Here is a 17,067-nt window from a genome sequence, read left to right on the forward strand (position 1 = left end):
ACGGGTATCCAGCCCTCAAAACGCCGGTGTCGATATGCGACAATGCCTAATCCAAACACTTGTAATCGTTGATACAAATCTTTCAAGTCCAGCTCGGAGATGATGATTATAATGGCGCGTCGTCAAGAAACCCCTTCTCGACTTCGTCCTCAAAGATCGAATACGAACGCCCGCGCTCGCTCATCTTGTTCTCTTTCTTCCTCGCATCGAGACTTGCGCGAACATGTTTGAGGAAGGCCTCGGTGCTTGGGTCGCTTGGTGTACGGTGGAGTTCGCAAGGCATGTTCGATGCATTCGCGACGGGTGCTGGTGCGATGATGTTGGAAGATGTGGTCGCTGAAGTCTTTGCCTTTCGGTCCACGGTGCATAGTCTCTTCGCAGACTCCCTAAACTTCTTGAAGGGGTCTTCGACTTTGGTCTCAAGCTTCTCAAGCTTCTCAAGCTTCTCAAGCTTCTCAAGCTTGTGTAGCATCTGGAATTCCTCGCGGACCCGTCGTGCTGCCCACTCGCCGGCAGGGAAGGATCTTCGTCGTTGAGTGGTGGCGAGGTAGTCGTGGTATGTGTCGCTGCTTAAGCGAAGCTCGAACTCACTTGCTGGGTTGCTATGTGTGGGAGCAGGAACAGGCGCAGGAGCAAGTATGGGTTCCGGTGCGGTGGGAACAGGTGTGGAGCTGAAGTCGACGAGTTGACCTGGATGCACTTCACCCGTGCTGTCACACCGTGTGGATGGCGCCAATACTGTCAACGTCTTCTCGGTACTGTTCTTCTCGGAGGCGAACAGTGCTTCAGCATCTGTTGCTCTTGAATCGACTCTCTGTCTCTTGCAGCTTTCCTCTATTCCCGACCTTGGGGAGCCCGAAGCCGATGATATGGATGTGCGTGGGCTGACGTCAGGGGAGCGATCTTGACTCTTACGCCGTGACCCAAAGCCAAAGCTGAAGTTCATGTTGAAGATCTGACTTGCCCGACGACGACGCTTCTTCTTGAGGTTCGGGAATGACCATGGAGCAGCGCTCTCTGGTTTCGGTGCCATAGGGCCGGAGTGAGGCAGCAATGATGGGAGTGGTCTGCTTGTGACTGCCATCTTGAAATGGTTTGGAGTTGAAGGTGTGAGTGGCGTAAGGGGTTGGAACGGGTTGGTGAAGTGCAAGTTGTTGTTGTGGTTGTTGTTTGGTCCTTGCTTGGTGACTCTCGGTAATGGGAGTGTACGATGTATGTTCTGTTGTGGAGGATAATAGAGTTGCAAGTTTCGTGCTACCTGGCTCGCGGCGGTTGTCTCACTGGATAAGTAGGCGTCTCGTGTGAATGCATAGAACAAGTCATCTTGCAGGGTGTGTTCACGAGGCGCTGGTCGTGGGAGACGTGGGTCCGCGAAAGGCGATGCCGGCGAAGTGTTGGTCGAGGTTTGCTGCACGGGGAAATTCGGAAAAGGGCTGGTTTGTACTGGCCATGGGGGCGTGGTGCAGTCATATGGTGTTGGCGCGAACATTTGACCTGTGATCGCGTGGGTGTGGCCTCGTGCCGAGCACGCGGATGTGACTCCGAAGTTTTCCCGATAGCGGATTGGAGTTGCGGTGTGGAGCTGGTAGTCGCCAGCCATGTGTTGGTGATTTGATGGTGTCTCGGCAAGCGAGGTCCGGTGAGGAAATGTGCTGGACTATCTGCTATGTTTAAAGATCGTCGCCTGGGAGGTAGCCGCGGTAGCCAGAGATAACGATTTTGTGTGCTCTTGACCGCTGAAGTCGACTCCACGTTATATACCGCCTGTTCTGCATCATGGCATCTGCACGAGCTCGCCGACGAAAAGACTCACCGCGCCGGTACACTTGCCCGTGCACCGCCCCTCAACCTGTGCATTTGCGTGCCTCGACACTGACAGACCCGGATATTCCAAAAAGATAGAAAAACAACCTCCCCACGGGTCCTGTCATCATACATCACTCTTACACCTCATGCCACCGTACCTGCGGGCCCACACGCCCTCTGCCAGCGGTACAACCAACAGCACACCGCACATCGTGACCAGGTCCCACGCAATTCTGCGACACTAGCTTGATGACGGCGCGCTGTTGGTGAAGTTGATCGCTGGTTGGTTGCGGGGGCGCGACGTGCCGTTTGGCACCCGTGGGCAAGATGTGCGTCGGATTGTGGGTGAACCGTGGGCGGCAGACCGAGATCGCCGACTAGTCAAGTTTGGCATTGAGATCCAGGGTCCATGACAGATCTCAACGCATCTAGATCTGAACGCTTTAGTGCGCAGCATGAACCATCGCGGAGAACAGCATCAAAAGCAACTTGCGAACTGAGAGTTGTTATAGAGACAGCGGAGATGCAGGAGACGCGTGCTGATCCTTTCATCTCAGGTACCAAGATCTGAGCTCGCTTCTCGCCGAGCCGTACCGGGTGGCCTCCCAGCCAGAACATAGCTGTGAGCTAGTATTCAGGAGGCTGTGTATGGAGCTGAGCGGACGAGCGCATCAGGGTGACTCCGTGAACACATCGTGCCTTCCTCAAAATTTCATGTGCCGAGGTCAACTTGTCGTACCTTGGGCGAACCAGCAAAAAGCATCGTGGATGTTGACGACCTTCTAGATCAGCAGTGCAGGTCTGGTGACGCACTCTATCCATAAAATTTGATATACATGTACTTGAAGAGGTTGAAGATGAACTACTACACTGCCTCAATGTGTTGACTGCGTAACAACCTCGGTAGATGAGCGCGGCACAGCTAGGCTCAAGCCAACCAAGAAGCAACGAGCACGGCAGTTATTCTGTCAACACCGTGTTGATCTATGACATGCGTACCTTCATCACAACCAAAATTCACTTCCTTAGTGAGTCTTCGTCTTCGCCCTTCTCTCTAACTCCATAGCCCCAATAATCGCGCAACCAACTCCACTCCCGTCTTCTGCGCTGGTAATCGTAATCGGGCCATCTCCTCCACAGTCCTTTTCCTTCCATCCCAGCACTTCACCCAGTGCCTTAGCCCATCTCCTCTTAAATTTTGGATGCTTGTTTGCCACACTCCCGTCGGCAGCTACATGACCCTTCTCGATACTTTCCATGGTGCAGATGGCAGCTACACCACAGGCACACAGTCGCGCACCACGCACAGCGATCATCTCAGCTAGTCTACGCGAGAGCTCGATCTCGACGTCTGTGGGCTGGATCGAGAGTGTAGAGTGGAAGAGTTCACGTGTTTTGGTGAACTTGGGCGACTCGTCGTCTTCTATCTGAGATAGGAAGCCTGTATCGATACTGTATGGCTCACGCAGCTTTTGTAGTCCCTGGTCTGAGGCTTGACTGAAAACGAGACTGCGATCGAGGAGATCTACCAGTATGAGACGAAAGATCTCGCCTAGGTACAGGCCAGCGGAGAGCTTCTCGAAAGTCTGCTCTCCAGGTCGCGGGCTCTCTGCGTCGATCTGCTCGTCGTACTTTGTGAGGGGAAGCACACGCTTGGCTTGATCGAAGGCGCCATATTCACAATTGATCGCCATCTTCTCTTCACCCTTCGTTGCGCCGTTGTGGGATGATGCGTCTGTAATTCTGTCGTCGTTGGAGTCGAGTTTTCCAATTCTTGAGAGGCTGGCCATGAAAGCTGCATTGCAACCAGTACCAAAGATAGCGCCAACGATCGTTTCGGGGTCGTTGTAGGCGGAGGCCACCATGGCACCGACGGTATCGTTGATGACGCAAATCAACTCCACCGGCAGCTTCCTTTCTTGCAGCTTCTCTCGAAGTTGCTTCGCGGCATCCTGGCCTTCTACGCCCTTGATGTCGAAACCCTTGGTCCATGTCTGCAGGACTGCGTGGTCGATACGTTTCTGTGTCGCTGGGTAACTGAATGTGAAACCCAATGGCATGGGCTTATCCGCGGTGTATTGTTGATCTAGTCGGTGGTCTTGGATAAATGCCGCAACCTTTTCTGTAACGAAACTCCAGAGACTATCGGCATCCCCAGTCTTCATCTCCTCCGGTAGCTTGTATTGCTCTTGCTCCATGCTGTGCTTCCCATCTCCTTCTTTCCCACCTTCATCTCCATGCAGATCTACTTTACAAACCCTCAGATTCGTACCACCAAGATCAATAGTCAGTATTGTACCCTTCTCTTTTCCCGAAGGCAAATTATGCACCCAGGTGATGTTCATAGGGATGCCCTCTTGCTTGTCTTTGGTGAGGCCTTCTTCTAACTCTTCTCTGAAGCGGCTAACGATTTCCTTCAGTTTAGGACCGGATATCCAAAATTGTTTGTCGAGCCGTGCAAGTTCATCGTCCAGACTCTGTGGTAGATCGGACATCTTCTCGAGTTCAGAGCGTTGGCGCCATGATGTATTCGCCTCCTCGTCTATGCGGCGGCCTGCGGAAGTAGACATAATGGAGATTCAGTATTTCAGAATATGGAAAAGGTGATGAGAATGGTCTCAGAGATATTTAGACGTGCTGTCTGGAAGCCAAGCGTATGTACAGATTGTTTTGAATCATTTTCATGTTCGTATTTACAGCGGTCGACATGATGACATCACACGACGCTTGCCACGGTCCTGACTCCCAATTCAGACATTTGTCGCAATTGTAGCGGATCTTATCGTTCCAAGGAGCCTTCTTTCGTGTAAATGACGTGCGTCTGGCATAGCAGAGTGGGAGCCGCGTGGGTGCCGCGTGGGTATTGCTAAGGCCTCGGGCCGAGAACCGCCGAACATCTTGTTGAGTGGGCCGTGGGTTAGGGGCTGAAGAAAGGCCAGAAAAGCAAGCGAGAGGTATGCGAAAATAGATAAAATTCTAATGGTATGACTGATGAGTTCGCGCTTTCTTTATGCAGCGCCCGTGGTATCGACCGATCCTTTACTCCGTCTAATGCGTAATGTACCGTCTTATGATTATTGTAATCAAACAAAGGAAATAGATGTAGCTGTGAGCTCAGCGAACGAATGTTTCGACACAAGTCGTATGGCGGGCCGCCTTGTGCAACGAGGTAACAAGACTTCCGAGTTGGTTCCGTAGTAGCTGTGGTTCACGCAGCGCACTTCTGCCCGAACATGCCATGCTCGACTCTAGCGTGGTTTGTTCGGACGGTTACGGGTGCCTCTTGTGTCGCTAGATGCTCCTTCCCCTCCTTTGCCGCGGCTCTTGTGTTGAGCAGACTAAGGTAAGTCTGCCACCCAATGGCAATGACACCACCAAATATGCTTCTGTATTCTATCGGGATGTACGTGAAGCTGAATGCCGTGACCATGGGCCAGACTTTGCAGCTGTTGATCCAGCTTGTTGGCACTGTGTTCTTGATGCGTTCGACGATTTCGGGTAACGTAGCGCCGGATAGAAGCGACTGCATGCCGAAGAAGTAGGAGTTGAATAATGGTGTGAAAAACGCCTGGTTTATGAAGACCTATTGGGTAATGAGCAAGCGTTCGTAGACTATTGAGGAAAGGTACATACCTTGGTCGAGAGCGACAGGATCTTGGAGCGGTAGTTGAAGTTGTTTGACAGCCACATGAACCACTTGAACGATGGGATAGAGCTGACTCCTCCAATTATCAGCGCTCGCCCTGTTCGGGCCCAATCACGGCCGTCGCTCCATTCTTGAACCCAGCCCTTGTCGTCCGCATCTTCTGCCACTTTGTGGGTTTCCTCGGGCGCAATGGTCTGCGCAACGAGGTCGCCGATAAAGTATATGACGAGCGAAGATATGAGTTGTGTCCGGTATGGCCTCCTTTGTTGTGCGCGACCGTATGCGCGGAAGGGTCCGACAATGGGCTGGAGCCAAAGCCAGCTTGGCCCAGGAATCGTCTGCGCATTCTCCGCGACCCTGCCTGCTGTGTTTGGCCCCGAGACATGTGGCCTGCGGACGACATTCGAGGGGTGGACGTTGATGCGTGCGCGTTCGAAGGTGCCGGGATTGCTGTTCCGAGGGGAAGGGGCGTTCGGAATGCGCCTCAAGCCGACACGGGTAAAGGCGCAGGAAGGAGCGATCATGATGGTGGTTTGTGAGCTCTCATGAGTCTGGAGAAGAACTTAAGGGGGCAGGTGAAAGTGAGGCATGTTGTGATGTTTTAAGACTTGTCAATCTCCGCAGAGGCCCAGACACGGTTGTCCGAGTGTCGGCGGCGAAATGATGAGATTCAGGGTCCTGTTGCGCAAATAGCCGGCTTAGTCAAGCATGGCATTTGACCTGGCCCGGGTGTCCCAACACAGCCAGGTACACGCCGTGACATGCGCACTGGGGTTACCGGGCCATCACACACGTGTCACAGCTGACGTCTCTGCGCCATACACCGTCACTACCACTGGCTCCGTCTCTTTGCGTCTGGAAGCCACTCCTGAAACACTCTCCTGAGGCCCTGCCAGTCACCCTCGATGGTCTCGCGCTTCTCGTCATCCACGAACTCCGCATTGTTCATCCCACCGAAATCAATGGCCCAAGCGTTCATCTCTCCGTCAATGAGAATATTCATCGGGTGGACATCGCCCCACACAAGGCCGTGAGCGTGGAGCTCCCGCACGATGGCTGTGAGTTGTTCTTCCCACTGTTTATGCGACTCTTGTCTGTCCTGAAGGCCAGCACTTCGCAAGTGGGTCCCCATGCTGGATGAAGTGATCAGTGTCATCAACATGCCGATGGTAGCCTCGCCCGACACCACCACACCCTGCAGTCTAGGCACTCTGAGCCGAGCTGCCAGACCGGCTTCGTCGATGCGTCTGAGTACACGGAGCTCACGCTCGAATTCTGCCTCACGCAGCTCCATTCGCGGTTTGAAGTAAAGCGGGACACCCTCTGCCGTTACTACTCTGCCCTGAATCGCATCGAGATTCTTCTCCCCATTTACTGTGCGCGCTATCCAAACGTTGCGCGCCTCGAAATGACGTAGTGCTTTGCATGGTCTAGGCAAGTCGGCGGTGGGCATAGGGGAGGTGAAGAAAGCTGGCGTGTACGCGCACTGGTCTTCTCCCACGATCCGTACATCCTCGTCACTGTCTCCTTCGATGAGCTCTAGATCATAAGTAGGCGAGTGGAGAAAGGCTTCAAGGCTAAGGTCCTGGAGTGACGTCCGCGGAGCCAAGCTCTCAAGAAGAGACTGGCAGTGTTGATGCATCAGGTCGAAAAGTGGCTTGTCTCTCGTCTTGCTCCCCAAACGCCCTTTCCGAAGCTCCATCTCTTGTAGCAGCTTTCTACCAAAAATTGTGTCCTTCACTTGCGCGACATCGGCTTTGACGACGAATCGTGCGTGGCCGCGCAGCACTGTAATTTGACATGTATCTTCAATAGCAAAACCTGAGGGACCCATGCTGATGTGATAATCTTGATCCATGGTGGACTATCTCAGCGCGTGCGAAAAGTCCGCGTGTAGAGTTAATGTCTAAAGTGTCAGTCGCGAAGTATTGCAATTCAGGCAGCCACCTAGCCAGGTACGCGAGGTTTCTCACATCACGTGTTTGGGCCACCTAGGCAGAACCAGATCCGTCACATATGAGCTGTTCACATTCTCTTCTGACAAACGTGGAGACACCGGAACAAGGAATAGAGTAACTGTAGGCAAAGAGAGCAGCGAGACCGGTAAAGCCGAAAAGGCATCAAATCCAATTCGTCGTGAGGATTATGTATGTACATAAGAATCGAATGCAGCGACGCTCAAGCCGCTTATTGCATGAGGCAAAGCCTACTAAACACTAACAAAAGTCTACCAAAAAGAAGTCCATCATAAACCACACACAAAGACACCAGCATCACGTTTTTGGTGTCCTGATAACGCCCGCAACTCAGACGAGCGCTTACAAGCACTGGGAGTACCAGTCATTCTGCTTGACGCACTTGCAGCCTGAAGCGCAGCTGGTAGCACCAGTGTAGCCCTGGCCACCGCACTGGCCGTACTTCTGAGCGGTAGCACCGCCGGCAGTAGGAGCAGGCTTAGCAACAGTGGCGAGAGTGGTCTTGGCTGTGGTAGTGGGGGCAGCGACCTTGGTAGTAGTAGGGGCAGCAGCCTTGGTGGTGGTAGCAGCGGGTGCGGCGACCTTGGTGGTGGTAGGCTTAGCAGGGGCAGCAGGAACAGCAGGGGCAGCAGCACCGGCACCGTTCCAGAGCTTCGGGCCCGGGATGGGGTAGCTGGAGTATGAGCCGTAGAGGTTGAAGTGGACACCAGCGTCCTGAGCGCTGAGGTGACCAGGGATAGCAACACCTGCGGGAAGAGCAGTGGTACCAGAGCCACCGACCTTTACGTGGATGCACTCCTGGTAGAATTGCGCACCACCAATGCGATCACCCTCGTGGAGAGCGATGATCTCGGGGCGGATGATGTACTCGCCCGGTGCAACCTTGGGCAGAGTGAACTTGTGCTGTCCTGGCTTGCCAGTGTATGAGCCCTTGATAAGCTTGTCGACAGCCCATGATTTGCCGTCGTAGCCGTCCTCAGCAATCTTTGTCCATGACATGGAAGAGCCAGCCTTGGACATGTAGACAGTGATGGGTCCCATGTGGGATGGGTCGATGATGTCGTCGCTAGCGTCAGCGTTGTTGTGGTGCCATTCAACCTGGAGAAATTCGTTAGTGCTTGTTATATTCAGAAGGTATCATAGAGATACTTACAGCAATCTCATCACCACCGTTGACGGCAACGGACTTGGAAGCCTTGATGCCGGCTACGTTGCACTCCATAGACTTGGAGGTGACATCAACGATGGGGTTGTTGTTGGGAGGAGAGTCAATGTATCCACCAGCAACATTTCCGAGACCCTGGGTCTTTCCGTTGACAGAGATGCTGTAAACAGTGGTGTGGGCGCTAGCAGCACCAGCAAGAGCGAGAGCGAAGATTGAGGCCTTCATTTTGGAGTAGGAACTTTGAAGTGTTGGTTGGGTGGGTAGTGGAGTAATTGTTCTTGTAAAGAGGGACTGTCTGAAGAGAACGACGAAGTAAAGATCGAAGAATTCAAAGACTGGAAAAGAACGTGTAGAGAACGAGTGTGTTGAGCGTCAAGCGTACCCCTTGAACAAAGGCAGACATTGTGGGCTTTATACTTGCTGAATCCTTCCATACACGGAATCACTGTCCCAAGACATCGCCATCTCGCTTGGTGATTACATGTCAGTTCAGTGCTCCGCCTAAAACAGCCACCAGGAACGTGGCGGCGGTTAGCCGTGCAGGCAAACATGCAATACCATCGTATTCTACGGGAGACCAGTGCTTAGAAGGGGCTAGAGCCGCCGTTAGAAGCAGCTGGGGCCGTTGGGCGGAAGCTGACGTGACAGGTGAACGTATAGCTATACCGTATGGGGCATGCAGGATCCAAGAGGCGGTGTTGCGACACTGTGCTTCCCCTGTGACGATCGGTTCTAGGTGCAGCATCTTGGGTTCTTGATTCAAGAAACATGAAACATGAGCGAGGACATCCCTTCGGATGATCTAGCGAAAATCCTTCTAGAGCGATCGAAGCCCGAGAGCCTCGGTATCGTCTTGCGAGAAGGCTCCTGACAACGAGAAAAGGCCGCTATACGGCGTTATGTACTTGACATGCAGTCGCTGTGACTTCACGTCTCGGGCCTGGAAACACGTGGAGCAAGCATGGAATATTTCCAGCGACCCTCATCTCGGTTCAGTGTCTAGAACGCCATATCCGGCCGCCCAGAACAGTACTGAAAAGCGGCGTCAAGATGTTCCGTCATGCCGCAGGCGCCCACGAAGAGTGGAAATGAGCGAGGGAGCACGCGTCGCGTTGTCGAGGGATGTCCAATTTTTCAAGGGACGAAAGCACCAGAACTTCGCCGGTGAATCCAATGTGTGCGCGTCAGTAGCCTTCGTGCAGAACGATCATAGTGACTGTTGTGACGATGCTGTACTGGAGTCGTTATGATCAGTTGGAGGGATTGTGCTGATCCTTGGTTGCCGCACGAGCCAACAGCACTTTCCGAGCCCGCGGCTCAGTGCCTTGGCGTTCACAAATCAACCCGAGGACGGGTCGATCGATCCCCCCAGAACATAAGTATCCAATACATACGGCAGGTTGTGTGTTTCATGACAACTACTTCATGCAAGCCTCAGGGTAAAATCAAGATGAGCGTTGGCTGATCAGGAATGCCCTCCCTCTTCCTGGACGTTCACCTCCGACGCGTCTCTTCATGCAGAAACTGTGCGAGAATTGGAGAAAGGGGACAGACTCGCTTCAATTCTTCTGAGTACTACATGGCGTCGTGATCGATACCATGGATGATACCTAGGTAGCCATGATTGTACTTGATCGCTGAGAGCTAGGTACGGAACTAGCCCAGCACCTGGCAAGCTCTTAATCACCGTCAAACCTCTCCTCAACCTACTAGCCCATACACTTGTGGATGGATCAGCTCTCTTTCTTCTCTCATCGAGCGAGCTTCTGATGGAGAATTCATTCAACAGTACCTAGGTATCAGGTCCAGTGCAAGAACGCTTGGGGATTCCAAGGGTTCTGACTTCACGGAGGCGTCGAGCGAAAAACGAAGACCGCTGAACACCAACGTGATAGAACAAGATGAGGCATGCGGTAGATCCAAAAACGAGAAGCAGCCCTTCACGCGTGGGCAAGGACGCAGCGCCGCGTTTTGACGATGGAATCGCGGTACGGCGGCTTCCGAAAAAGCCTCGGTAACTGACACAACGCTCTTTGACACATGGGGAAAAAAATACAAGGAAGCAAGCGCGAATGACACGAATGTTGTCTCTGAAAGAACTTCAGCAAGAAGCTGTGAGAGGTAGGTGACCTTAGGAGGTTGGGAGGGAGAGCGCGGCCAGATGCGGCTGCGCGCCTTGGCAAAAAGTGACACCTGAGAAAACAACGCCCATGCTACCCTGTAGCCAACGTGGTTCCCCCGACACCAGACGAACGGGACACTCCGACATCACGAGGGCATCGTCATCATGTCTAGAATTCAAGCACGGCTAGTACCGCAAGGTGTTGTCTTCGGCGAAAAGTCTACCCAATTACTCCTTTCCTCCAGCAAGACAGCAGCTCAGCCTGAGCAGCTTTACAGACCTGCTTTGCTTCTAAGAGTTTCCGGAACAGCGTAAGCCAGTCTCTTCTGGTTACATGCAGAAACGGATTTCCAGTTGCAGCAAGCGCACAAAGATACTTCCATGTACCATGCTCCCACAGCACGTTCAGCCAGGAACATCGGGCATCGTTTCCGTAGACCTGGCATCCATCTACGGAGCTTGTACACATGGGAACTAAGGCTTGTCAAGCTTAACCAATGGTGTTGCATCATTCCTACCTTGCCCATGGATCATCGAAATTCCGCCGAAAAGTAGGTGAGCCGATTGTTACAGTTTGAGGAAGTTGTAGTCGGAAGAGCTTACGGTCTAGGGCATTGTTCCGGGGTCTTGGACGACTTCGAGCAGGCCAGGTTCCCGGGAAATGATAACGGCAAATATTAAGATTGACCGAGTAAATTTTCCGAGGCTGAAATACGCGGGGAGACGAGAAATGCCAATGCACGCGACTAGAAGAGGTAAGCCTATGCTCTTCTCATTGGTGAGGTAATTTGATTTCTCCGTAGTGGTCCTACACATGTCAGGTGTTCGCGTTAGCACCACTTGCCACGAGAGGATTGCCACTACAATAGAAACATGTGGATGATCATTCGGAATCTAGGGACGGATCGCGCTTGACGAAGCTCATAATATATGAAGGTCCACTACAAATATCACCACCGTCTAAAGTCGAGTAACAATGCCATGGGGGATACCTGTTAGGAGGACGCAATTTGGCAAGTACAAAAGGTCAAACGGTCCGCACGAAGAGATGGATTCCAGAACAGCAGGGAACTTTCGAAACCAACGCCCAGCCGCCAAACATCCACCATGAAGGTCGTTTCTCTCATCCTTGGCGCCCTCGCCTCCGTTGGCTTCGCGCAACAAGCCACGCTCTGCAAGGACTACGAATACTTCTCCAGCAACGGCTACCAGCTTAACAACAACATCTGGGGCCGCAGCTTCGCCACCTCGGGCTCGCAGTGCACCTACGTCGACAGCGTGTCAGCCACTGGCGCCAAATGGCACACCAAATGGACATGGGCCGGCGGAAAGGACAACGTCAAGTCCTACGTCTACTCCGGACGTCAGATCACCAAGAAGAAGGTGAACCAATACACCAACCTGGCGACGGAGGCCTACTGGGTCTACGACACCACCAACCAGCGCAGCAACGTCGCATACGACCTGTTCACTGCTGCGGACATCAACCACGACACGTCCAGCGGTGACTACGAGCTCATGGTCTGGCTCGCCAGATACGACGTCTGGCCCATCGGTACCTCGCAGGGTATGGTCACTGTTGCTGGCCGATCCTGGGAACTCTTCTACGGGCCCAACGGCGCCATGAAGGTCTACAGCTTCGTGCCCCCTGTTGGACAGCCCATCTACAACTTCAAGGCCGACCTCAAGGAGTTCTTCACTTACCTCACCAACAACAAGGGCTACCCTGCTTCCAGCCAGAACCTCATTAGTAAGTTTCTCAGTGCTACTACCATGGCAATGCGTATGCTAACCTCCATCGTAGCTTACCAATTCGGTACCGAGGCCTTCACTGGTGGACCTGCTACGTTCACCGTGAACCAGTGGTCCGCTAACGCTTGGTGAATTGTCGTTCGCAACGATCATAGTAGTGGTGCGAGACACGCGCGATCGTCTGGAAGCCTGGAGCAGTTGCGTCTATTTGGGACTGGAATTGCAACCTTTCTGTACATACTTACACACTTTGGTTCTCAAAGCGTATATATGAATGAACATTTACATTTGCAACGAAATTTTAACATCGAAAAGCGAAGATCATGATATGGATCAGGTTAAGAGGCTGCTGACTTCTACAAGAACGAAGCCAGGCCTATGACACCAGCCATAACGGCCCAACCCAGACTTCCCATCGTAGTCTTGAGCGCATTGCCTGTGAACGGCTGCGGCGCACTGCCATTGCCGTTCATGCCTTGCCCTGCAACAGCGATCGTGCTTGCACTCTTCTCCGTTAACTGGCCATCGCCACCCCTCAATTGCCCTCCTCCACTGATACTCGATGGATCTCCTGAAGAGCCCTGCACACACCCCATCGTGCCGTTGCCACGAAACATGCGGTCAGCAACACCCTTCCACACCTCCGTTACATCGGAGATCATCTTGCCCGTAAACCACATCCTGCAATCTGCGGCTTCATACATAAACTCTAACGGCGTACCGCTCGCATCGTTCTGTCTCAGGTTGTCTTTGAGATTGACGCCGCCGGCGATCTGTCCGCCATTGTATGCAGATCGCTTGAAGAGTTGGGTTGCGAAAGCGGTTTTGCCAAGATCCGTTTCGTCCCAGGCTTTTCGTTGCTCGGGTGAGCCCAGAAAATAGACGGACTGCATACGGACTTGGATGTCGTCCCAGGCGAAAACTTGGGCGCCTTTTGTGCCACCTACACCCTGCATTGGACCCGGCTGAGGCCGTCCACCAACGGCGATCGTGCGTACTGCGCCTTGGTTCTTGAGTAGTTCGGAGATGATCGCGCAGGTTGAGGAGCACATGCCGTCGTGTAGCATGACCATGTCTTGGGCTTGGAAGGGCTGCGGTGTGCTGGTTTCGTTGGCATTGTCGTTGTAGCCAATTACTGAAAAGCCTCTGTATGTTGTGCTGACGCTGTCCGAAAAGTTGTACCGCAGCGTCGTGGTGAAAGAATCGTTATTGATCTGCTCGGGACCAAAGAGTTGGTCCCACCCACTCATGGCCTTGTTGTTGACATCGAGGATATGCTGATAGTTGAATCCGCTTGTGAGGGCAAAGATATCGGCTTGTGTGGTGGCCCGACCAAACACCTCCATGAAGGCGGTTTGGTTCGATTGGACAAAGGTTTTGTTGGCGAGGAAGTCTTGGGTTATCTTTCCAGCAGAGTTCAAAGCATCATTCGCGCGGAAGCGCGTGCCTCCGAATGGCTCCGCGACCGCCTGTGGGTATACTTGCTTGAAAGTATCGTAACCCAGAATCGCATTGCCTCCACCGTTGCCTCGTAAATCGAAGATCATCTTCGTTTTACCCGCTTTCTGCGACATCCTTATGAAATCTCGCATCGTGTTCTGAAAGCTTTGAGCATCAGGAGATTCGTAAGAGGGGATACTGAGAATGGCGACATTCTATATTGGTTAGATAAATAAAAGTGGAAGTGGGTGTGTGGCCTACCTCGTATCCTGAGCCATTGAGATAATATCCTCCAACAGCGAGATTGCGGTTTATCAGCTCAGCTTTAGGGTATCCAATATGTGAGGGAGTCGGTGTGGCAACGGGAGGTGCAGTTCTTGTGGAATTGCTTGTCGGAGAAGGAGCAGGAGCAGGAGCAGCCCGCTTCGGCCCAGTGCAAAACTTCTGGAAGAAAGCTTTGCCGCTATCAACACCAGTAAAGTTCCCAACTACAACAGCGACATTCATCTGGGACCAGGTAGTGCCATTTGCAAACTCAAGGGTTGTGTTGGGGCCTTGATATTGGCCACTTCTGAAGCTTCCAAGAAAGGTAGTGCCGGATGCGAGCAGAGCCTGCGAAGGAAAGAGGGCGTTCCATCGCGTGTCAGCGTCGTGAAAATCGGAACTAGCAGATACATTTGCGAGATAGTCCTGAGCGCCCATGCCGTTGATCACCTTGATAGACGATGGTTTGAAGGAAGAATCGGTGTTGGCTTTGATGACATCCCTGTAAGTGAATATCTCTGGGAGCGCTGTACCGTCTGAAGAGACAGAAACCAGTTCTGACCCAGGAGGTCTCTGAAACTGCATCGCTGAAGCAAGGATGTCAGGCTGATAGGCGAAGTGGTTGTCGTACGCCTTCGTGAACGTGTTGAGCATCTTCAACTGGAATTCGTACTCGTTTTTGAAGGTACCGTCCGCTACCTGCTTTTGCATAGTGTCCAGCTCGCCCATGATGTCGAGGGGCTCTTCGGTGTAGCCTTTTGGTGGGTTCTTAAGGTATGCAATGTTCGATTGCCACTTGACCATGAGCTTGAGGTCGTCGATCAATTTGACATTGCCTTCCATGTCGAGAGGTACGGACTGCAGACATTGTACTCCTAATTCCGCGGGCACGATGGGTCGGGCTCCCGAGGGTAATGCTGCGATGGCCATGCTGACAACCGCGCAAGGTTCCTGTCCAGAAGAAGCTGATGCTGAGCTAGAAGAACTCGAGGTTTCTGTAGAGCTTGCAGTAACGGTACTGTTTTCAGCTGCTGCCATCATCAAGTCCACGTCTGCCTGTGTCATGACCTCGTTCATGTCGAGATCTGGGTACTCCGGAACTCCATACATCCATGGGTGTGGATTCGCAGTAGACAGGCCGCAAAGAGCGCCTAGGAGCGCAATAGAGGAGCGCATCCTGATACGAGAAAGATCGTCGAGTGTGAATGGTGAATTGTAGGCGCCTGGTTCTACGCTTCACAGGAAACTCCGAAGCTTAGCCGTTGATAAAATTAGGTATTATAAAGAGCGATCCAGCGCTGGTAGTAAAGTCAAGCTGGGAACAAGAAACGAAAACAGGAAGAACGAGGCCTCCACGGCGGGACCGACGAAAGGAGGATGGAGCTCGCGTATCGCAGCCATGTCCAGATGCCCATATATGAGGCACATGGTGCATTTGATATCGTACGGCAATGCTAAGGAAATTTGGCCTAGGGCGTAGCAGCATTGCCGCGTTATCGAAACGTCTCGGTCTTACCAAGCAGTATGGTCGGGGAAGTCGAAACGCTGCCTTTTGCCATGCCTGACAAAATTACAGCACCAGCATACCAGAGCGGAGTTCTGGAACCACAGTGAACTTGAACTCTCAATGACAGAGCACTACGTTAATGTCTATGGCCATTGTTCTCGCATGGAAGATGCACGACTTGGTTATGCAGAGTATGCGGCGATGGTGGTTGAGGCGGACGGGGTACGCGAAACTAACACGAAACATCAACGTGCTGATGTGCTAAGCCTGACTCAGCCTAGCCTGAGCATACAATGTCTCGAATGTTGTAATGCGAACTCCGTTGCGAACACCCTGAATTAGTCACATATACCTCGGGCAGACATCCTTGTGGCCATTTAGATGGCAATGGCGGTCGAGCCATGTTTCCAGGTATTGCGTCTTGTGTGTGACTATGCTGCGCCACCAGATAGAATATAGATCTGAGGCCCTAGGCTGCCTCCGCATCGTCCTGATACTGGACTCCCCGATCCCATGCTTCAACTTTCGTGTACGGGCTTCTGAGCCAATCATTCAACTCATGGAGAAACAGTCTGCTGTTCTCTCGGCCTAAGTGTTCCGCCAACAGGTTCTCCGCGTGCCCATTACTGGCCTTTATGTCAACCATTTTCAAGATGGAAACGATGTACGATAACAGAAACTCAGCATTGCTGCTCGTCGTTGCCGCAACAGAGGACGAGCCCGCGGGATCAGCGTGTAGGAAGGTGAAGACGCGGAGTTCGCGACGAATCCAAGTACGTGCTTTTGACTGCATCTCAGAAGAGTTTGCGATCACTTGGGGAGATATGTCGCGATATCCCGAGTAGCGATTGCTGCCGATGTGTAGCGAGTATAGCTGCCTTCTGTACACCTCTCTGCGTCTGCGCAGCGCAGCATCCTCGATGGGTGGTGAATATGGGCGACGCGGACCACGGGGTCTACTAGGGAGCCCGTAGGGCGCGAAGAGGGAGCCCGGCCGGTCAGTTCGGCTATGGTGTGCGCTTGAGTCGGCAGGTGGTTGGCTGCGAGGAACAGCGTAGCTTTTGTAGTCGGTCGGAGAGCGCCAGTCGTATTGCACGGCGATGACTCGTGCTTTACCTGCATTTATCATTAGAGACGCTCTATAGTATGGAAGAGGACCACTTACATAGCGGGCAAGTCGACCGCTGCTTCAACCAGGACACGAGGCATACAAAGTCAAATGTGTAGTGGTTGCATGGGGACGTGATGGCCCTCTCTGTGACCGAAGAGAGACATATTACGCACGTATCGTGTGAGTCGCCTTGGTTCGAGCCGGCCGTGCTTTTTGGCATGCGCGTTCTGGTGTCGTGGGGGTTGAGGAATATCAAGTGGCTTGGGTGATGAGCTCAT

At 52.8% G+C, this 17,067-nt stretch overlaps 7 protein-coding genes across 7 annotated transcripts; 1 reads left to right on the forward strand and 6 right to left on the reverse strand.

Moving 5' to 3' along the window:
* Positions 1–106: 106 nt before the first annotated feature.
* On the reverse strand, positions 107–1,033 carry J4E85_005920 (uncharacterized protein; the record flags this gene model as incomplete). The annotated part of the gene is made up of 1 exon (XM_051470161.1): positions 107–1,033. One exon carries the CDS (start codon positions 1,031–1,033, stop codon positions 107–109), a length of 927 nt encoding a protein of 308 aa, XP_051325649.1.
* A 1,798-nt stretch (positions 1,034–2,831) lies between these two features.
* J4E85_005921 (uncharacterized protein) lies at positions 2,832–4,376 on the reverse strand (the record flags this gene model as incomplete). Its single annotated transcript, XM_051470162.1, has 1 exon — positions 2,832–4,376. One exon carries the CDS (start codon positions 4,374–4,376, stop codon positions 2,832–2,834), a length of 1,545 nt encoding a protein of 514 aa, XP_051325650.1.
* Positions 4,377–5,014: 638 nt separating this feature from the next.
* On the reverse strand, positions 5,015–5,976 carry J4E85_005922 (uncharacterized protein; the record flags this gene model as incomplete). Its single annotated transcript, XM_051470163.1, has 2 exons — positions 5,015–5,389; positions 5,440–5,976. 2 exons carry the CDS (start codon positions 5,974–5,976, stop codon positions 5,015–5,017), a joined length of 912 nt encoding a protein of 303 aa, XP_051325651.1.
* A 305-nt stretch (positions 5,977–6,281) lies between these two features.
* On the reverse strand, positions 6,282–7,310 carry J4E85_005923 (uncharacterized protein; the record flags this gene model as incomplete). The annotated part of the gene is made up of 1 exon (XM_051470164.1): positions 6,282–7,310. One exon carries the CDS (start codon positions 7,308–7,310, stop codon positions 6,282–6,284), a length of 1,029 nt encoding a protein of 342 aa, XP_051325652.1.
* Positions 7,311–7,770: 460 nt separating this feature from the next.
* J4E85_005924 (uncharacterized protein) lies at positions 7,771–8,818 on the reverse strand (the record flags this gene model as incomplete). The annotated part of the gene is made up of 2 exons (XM_051470165.1): positions 7,771–8,526; positions 8,582–8,818. The coding sequence occupies 2 exons, from the start codon at positions 8,816–8,818 to the stop codon at positions 7,771–7,773; spliced, it is 993 nt and encodes a 330-aa protein (XP_051325653.1).
* Positions 8,819–11,822: 3,004 nt separating this feature from the next.
* Positions 11,823–12,599, forward strand: J4E85_005925 (uncharacterized protein; the record flags this gene model as incomplete). Its single annotated transcript, XM_051470166.1, has 2 exons — positions 11,823–12,465; positions 12,520–12,599. 2 exons carry the CDS (start codon positions 11,823–11,825, stop codon positions 12,597–12,599), a joined length of 723 nt encoding a protein of 240 aa, XP_051325654.1.
* A 4,244-nt stretch (positions 12,600–16,843) lies between these two features.
* Positions 16,844–17,009, reverse strand: J4E85_005926 (uncharacterized protein; the record flags this gene model as incomplete). The annotated part of the gene is made up of 1 exon (XM_051470167.1): positions 16,844–17,009. A coding segment is annotated over one exon (166 nt), but the record flags the coding sequence as incomplete, so codon positions are not given.
* Positions 17,010–17,067: the final 58 nt, after the last annotated feature.

This window comes from Alternaria conjuncta, assembly GCF_024043145.1.
Source record: "Alternaria conjuncta strain BMP 0040 chromosome Unknown scaffold_8, whole genome shotgun sequence".
NCBI lineage: Eukaryota > Fungi > Ascomycota > Dothideomycetes > Pleosporales > Pleosporaceae > Alternaria > Alternaria conjuncta.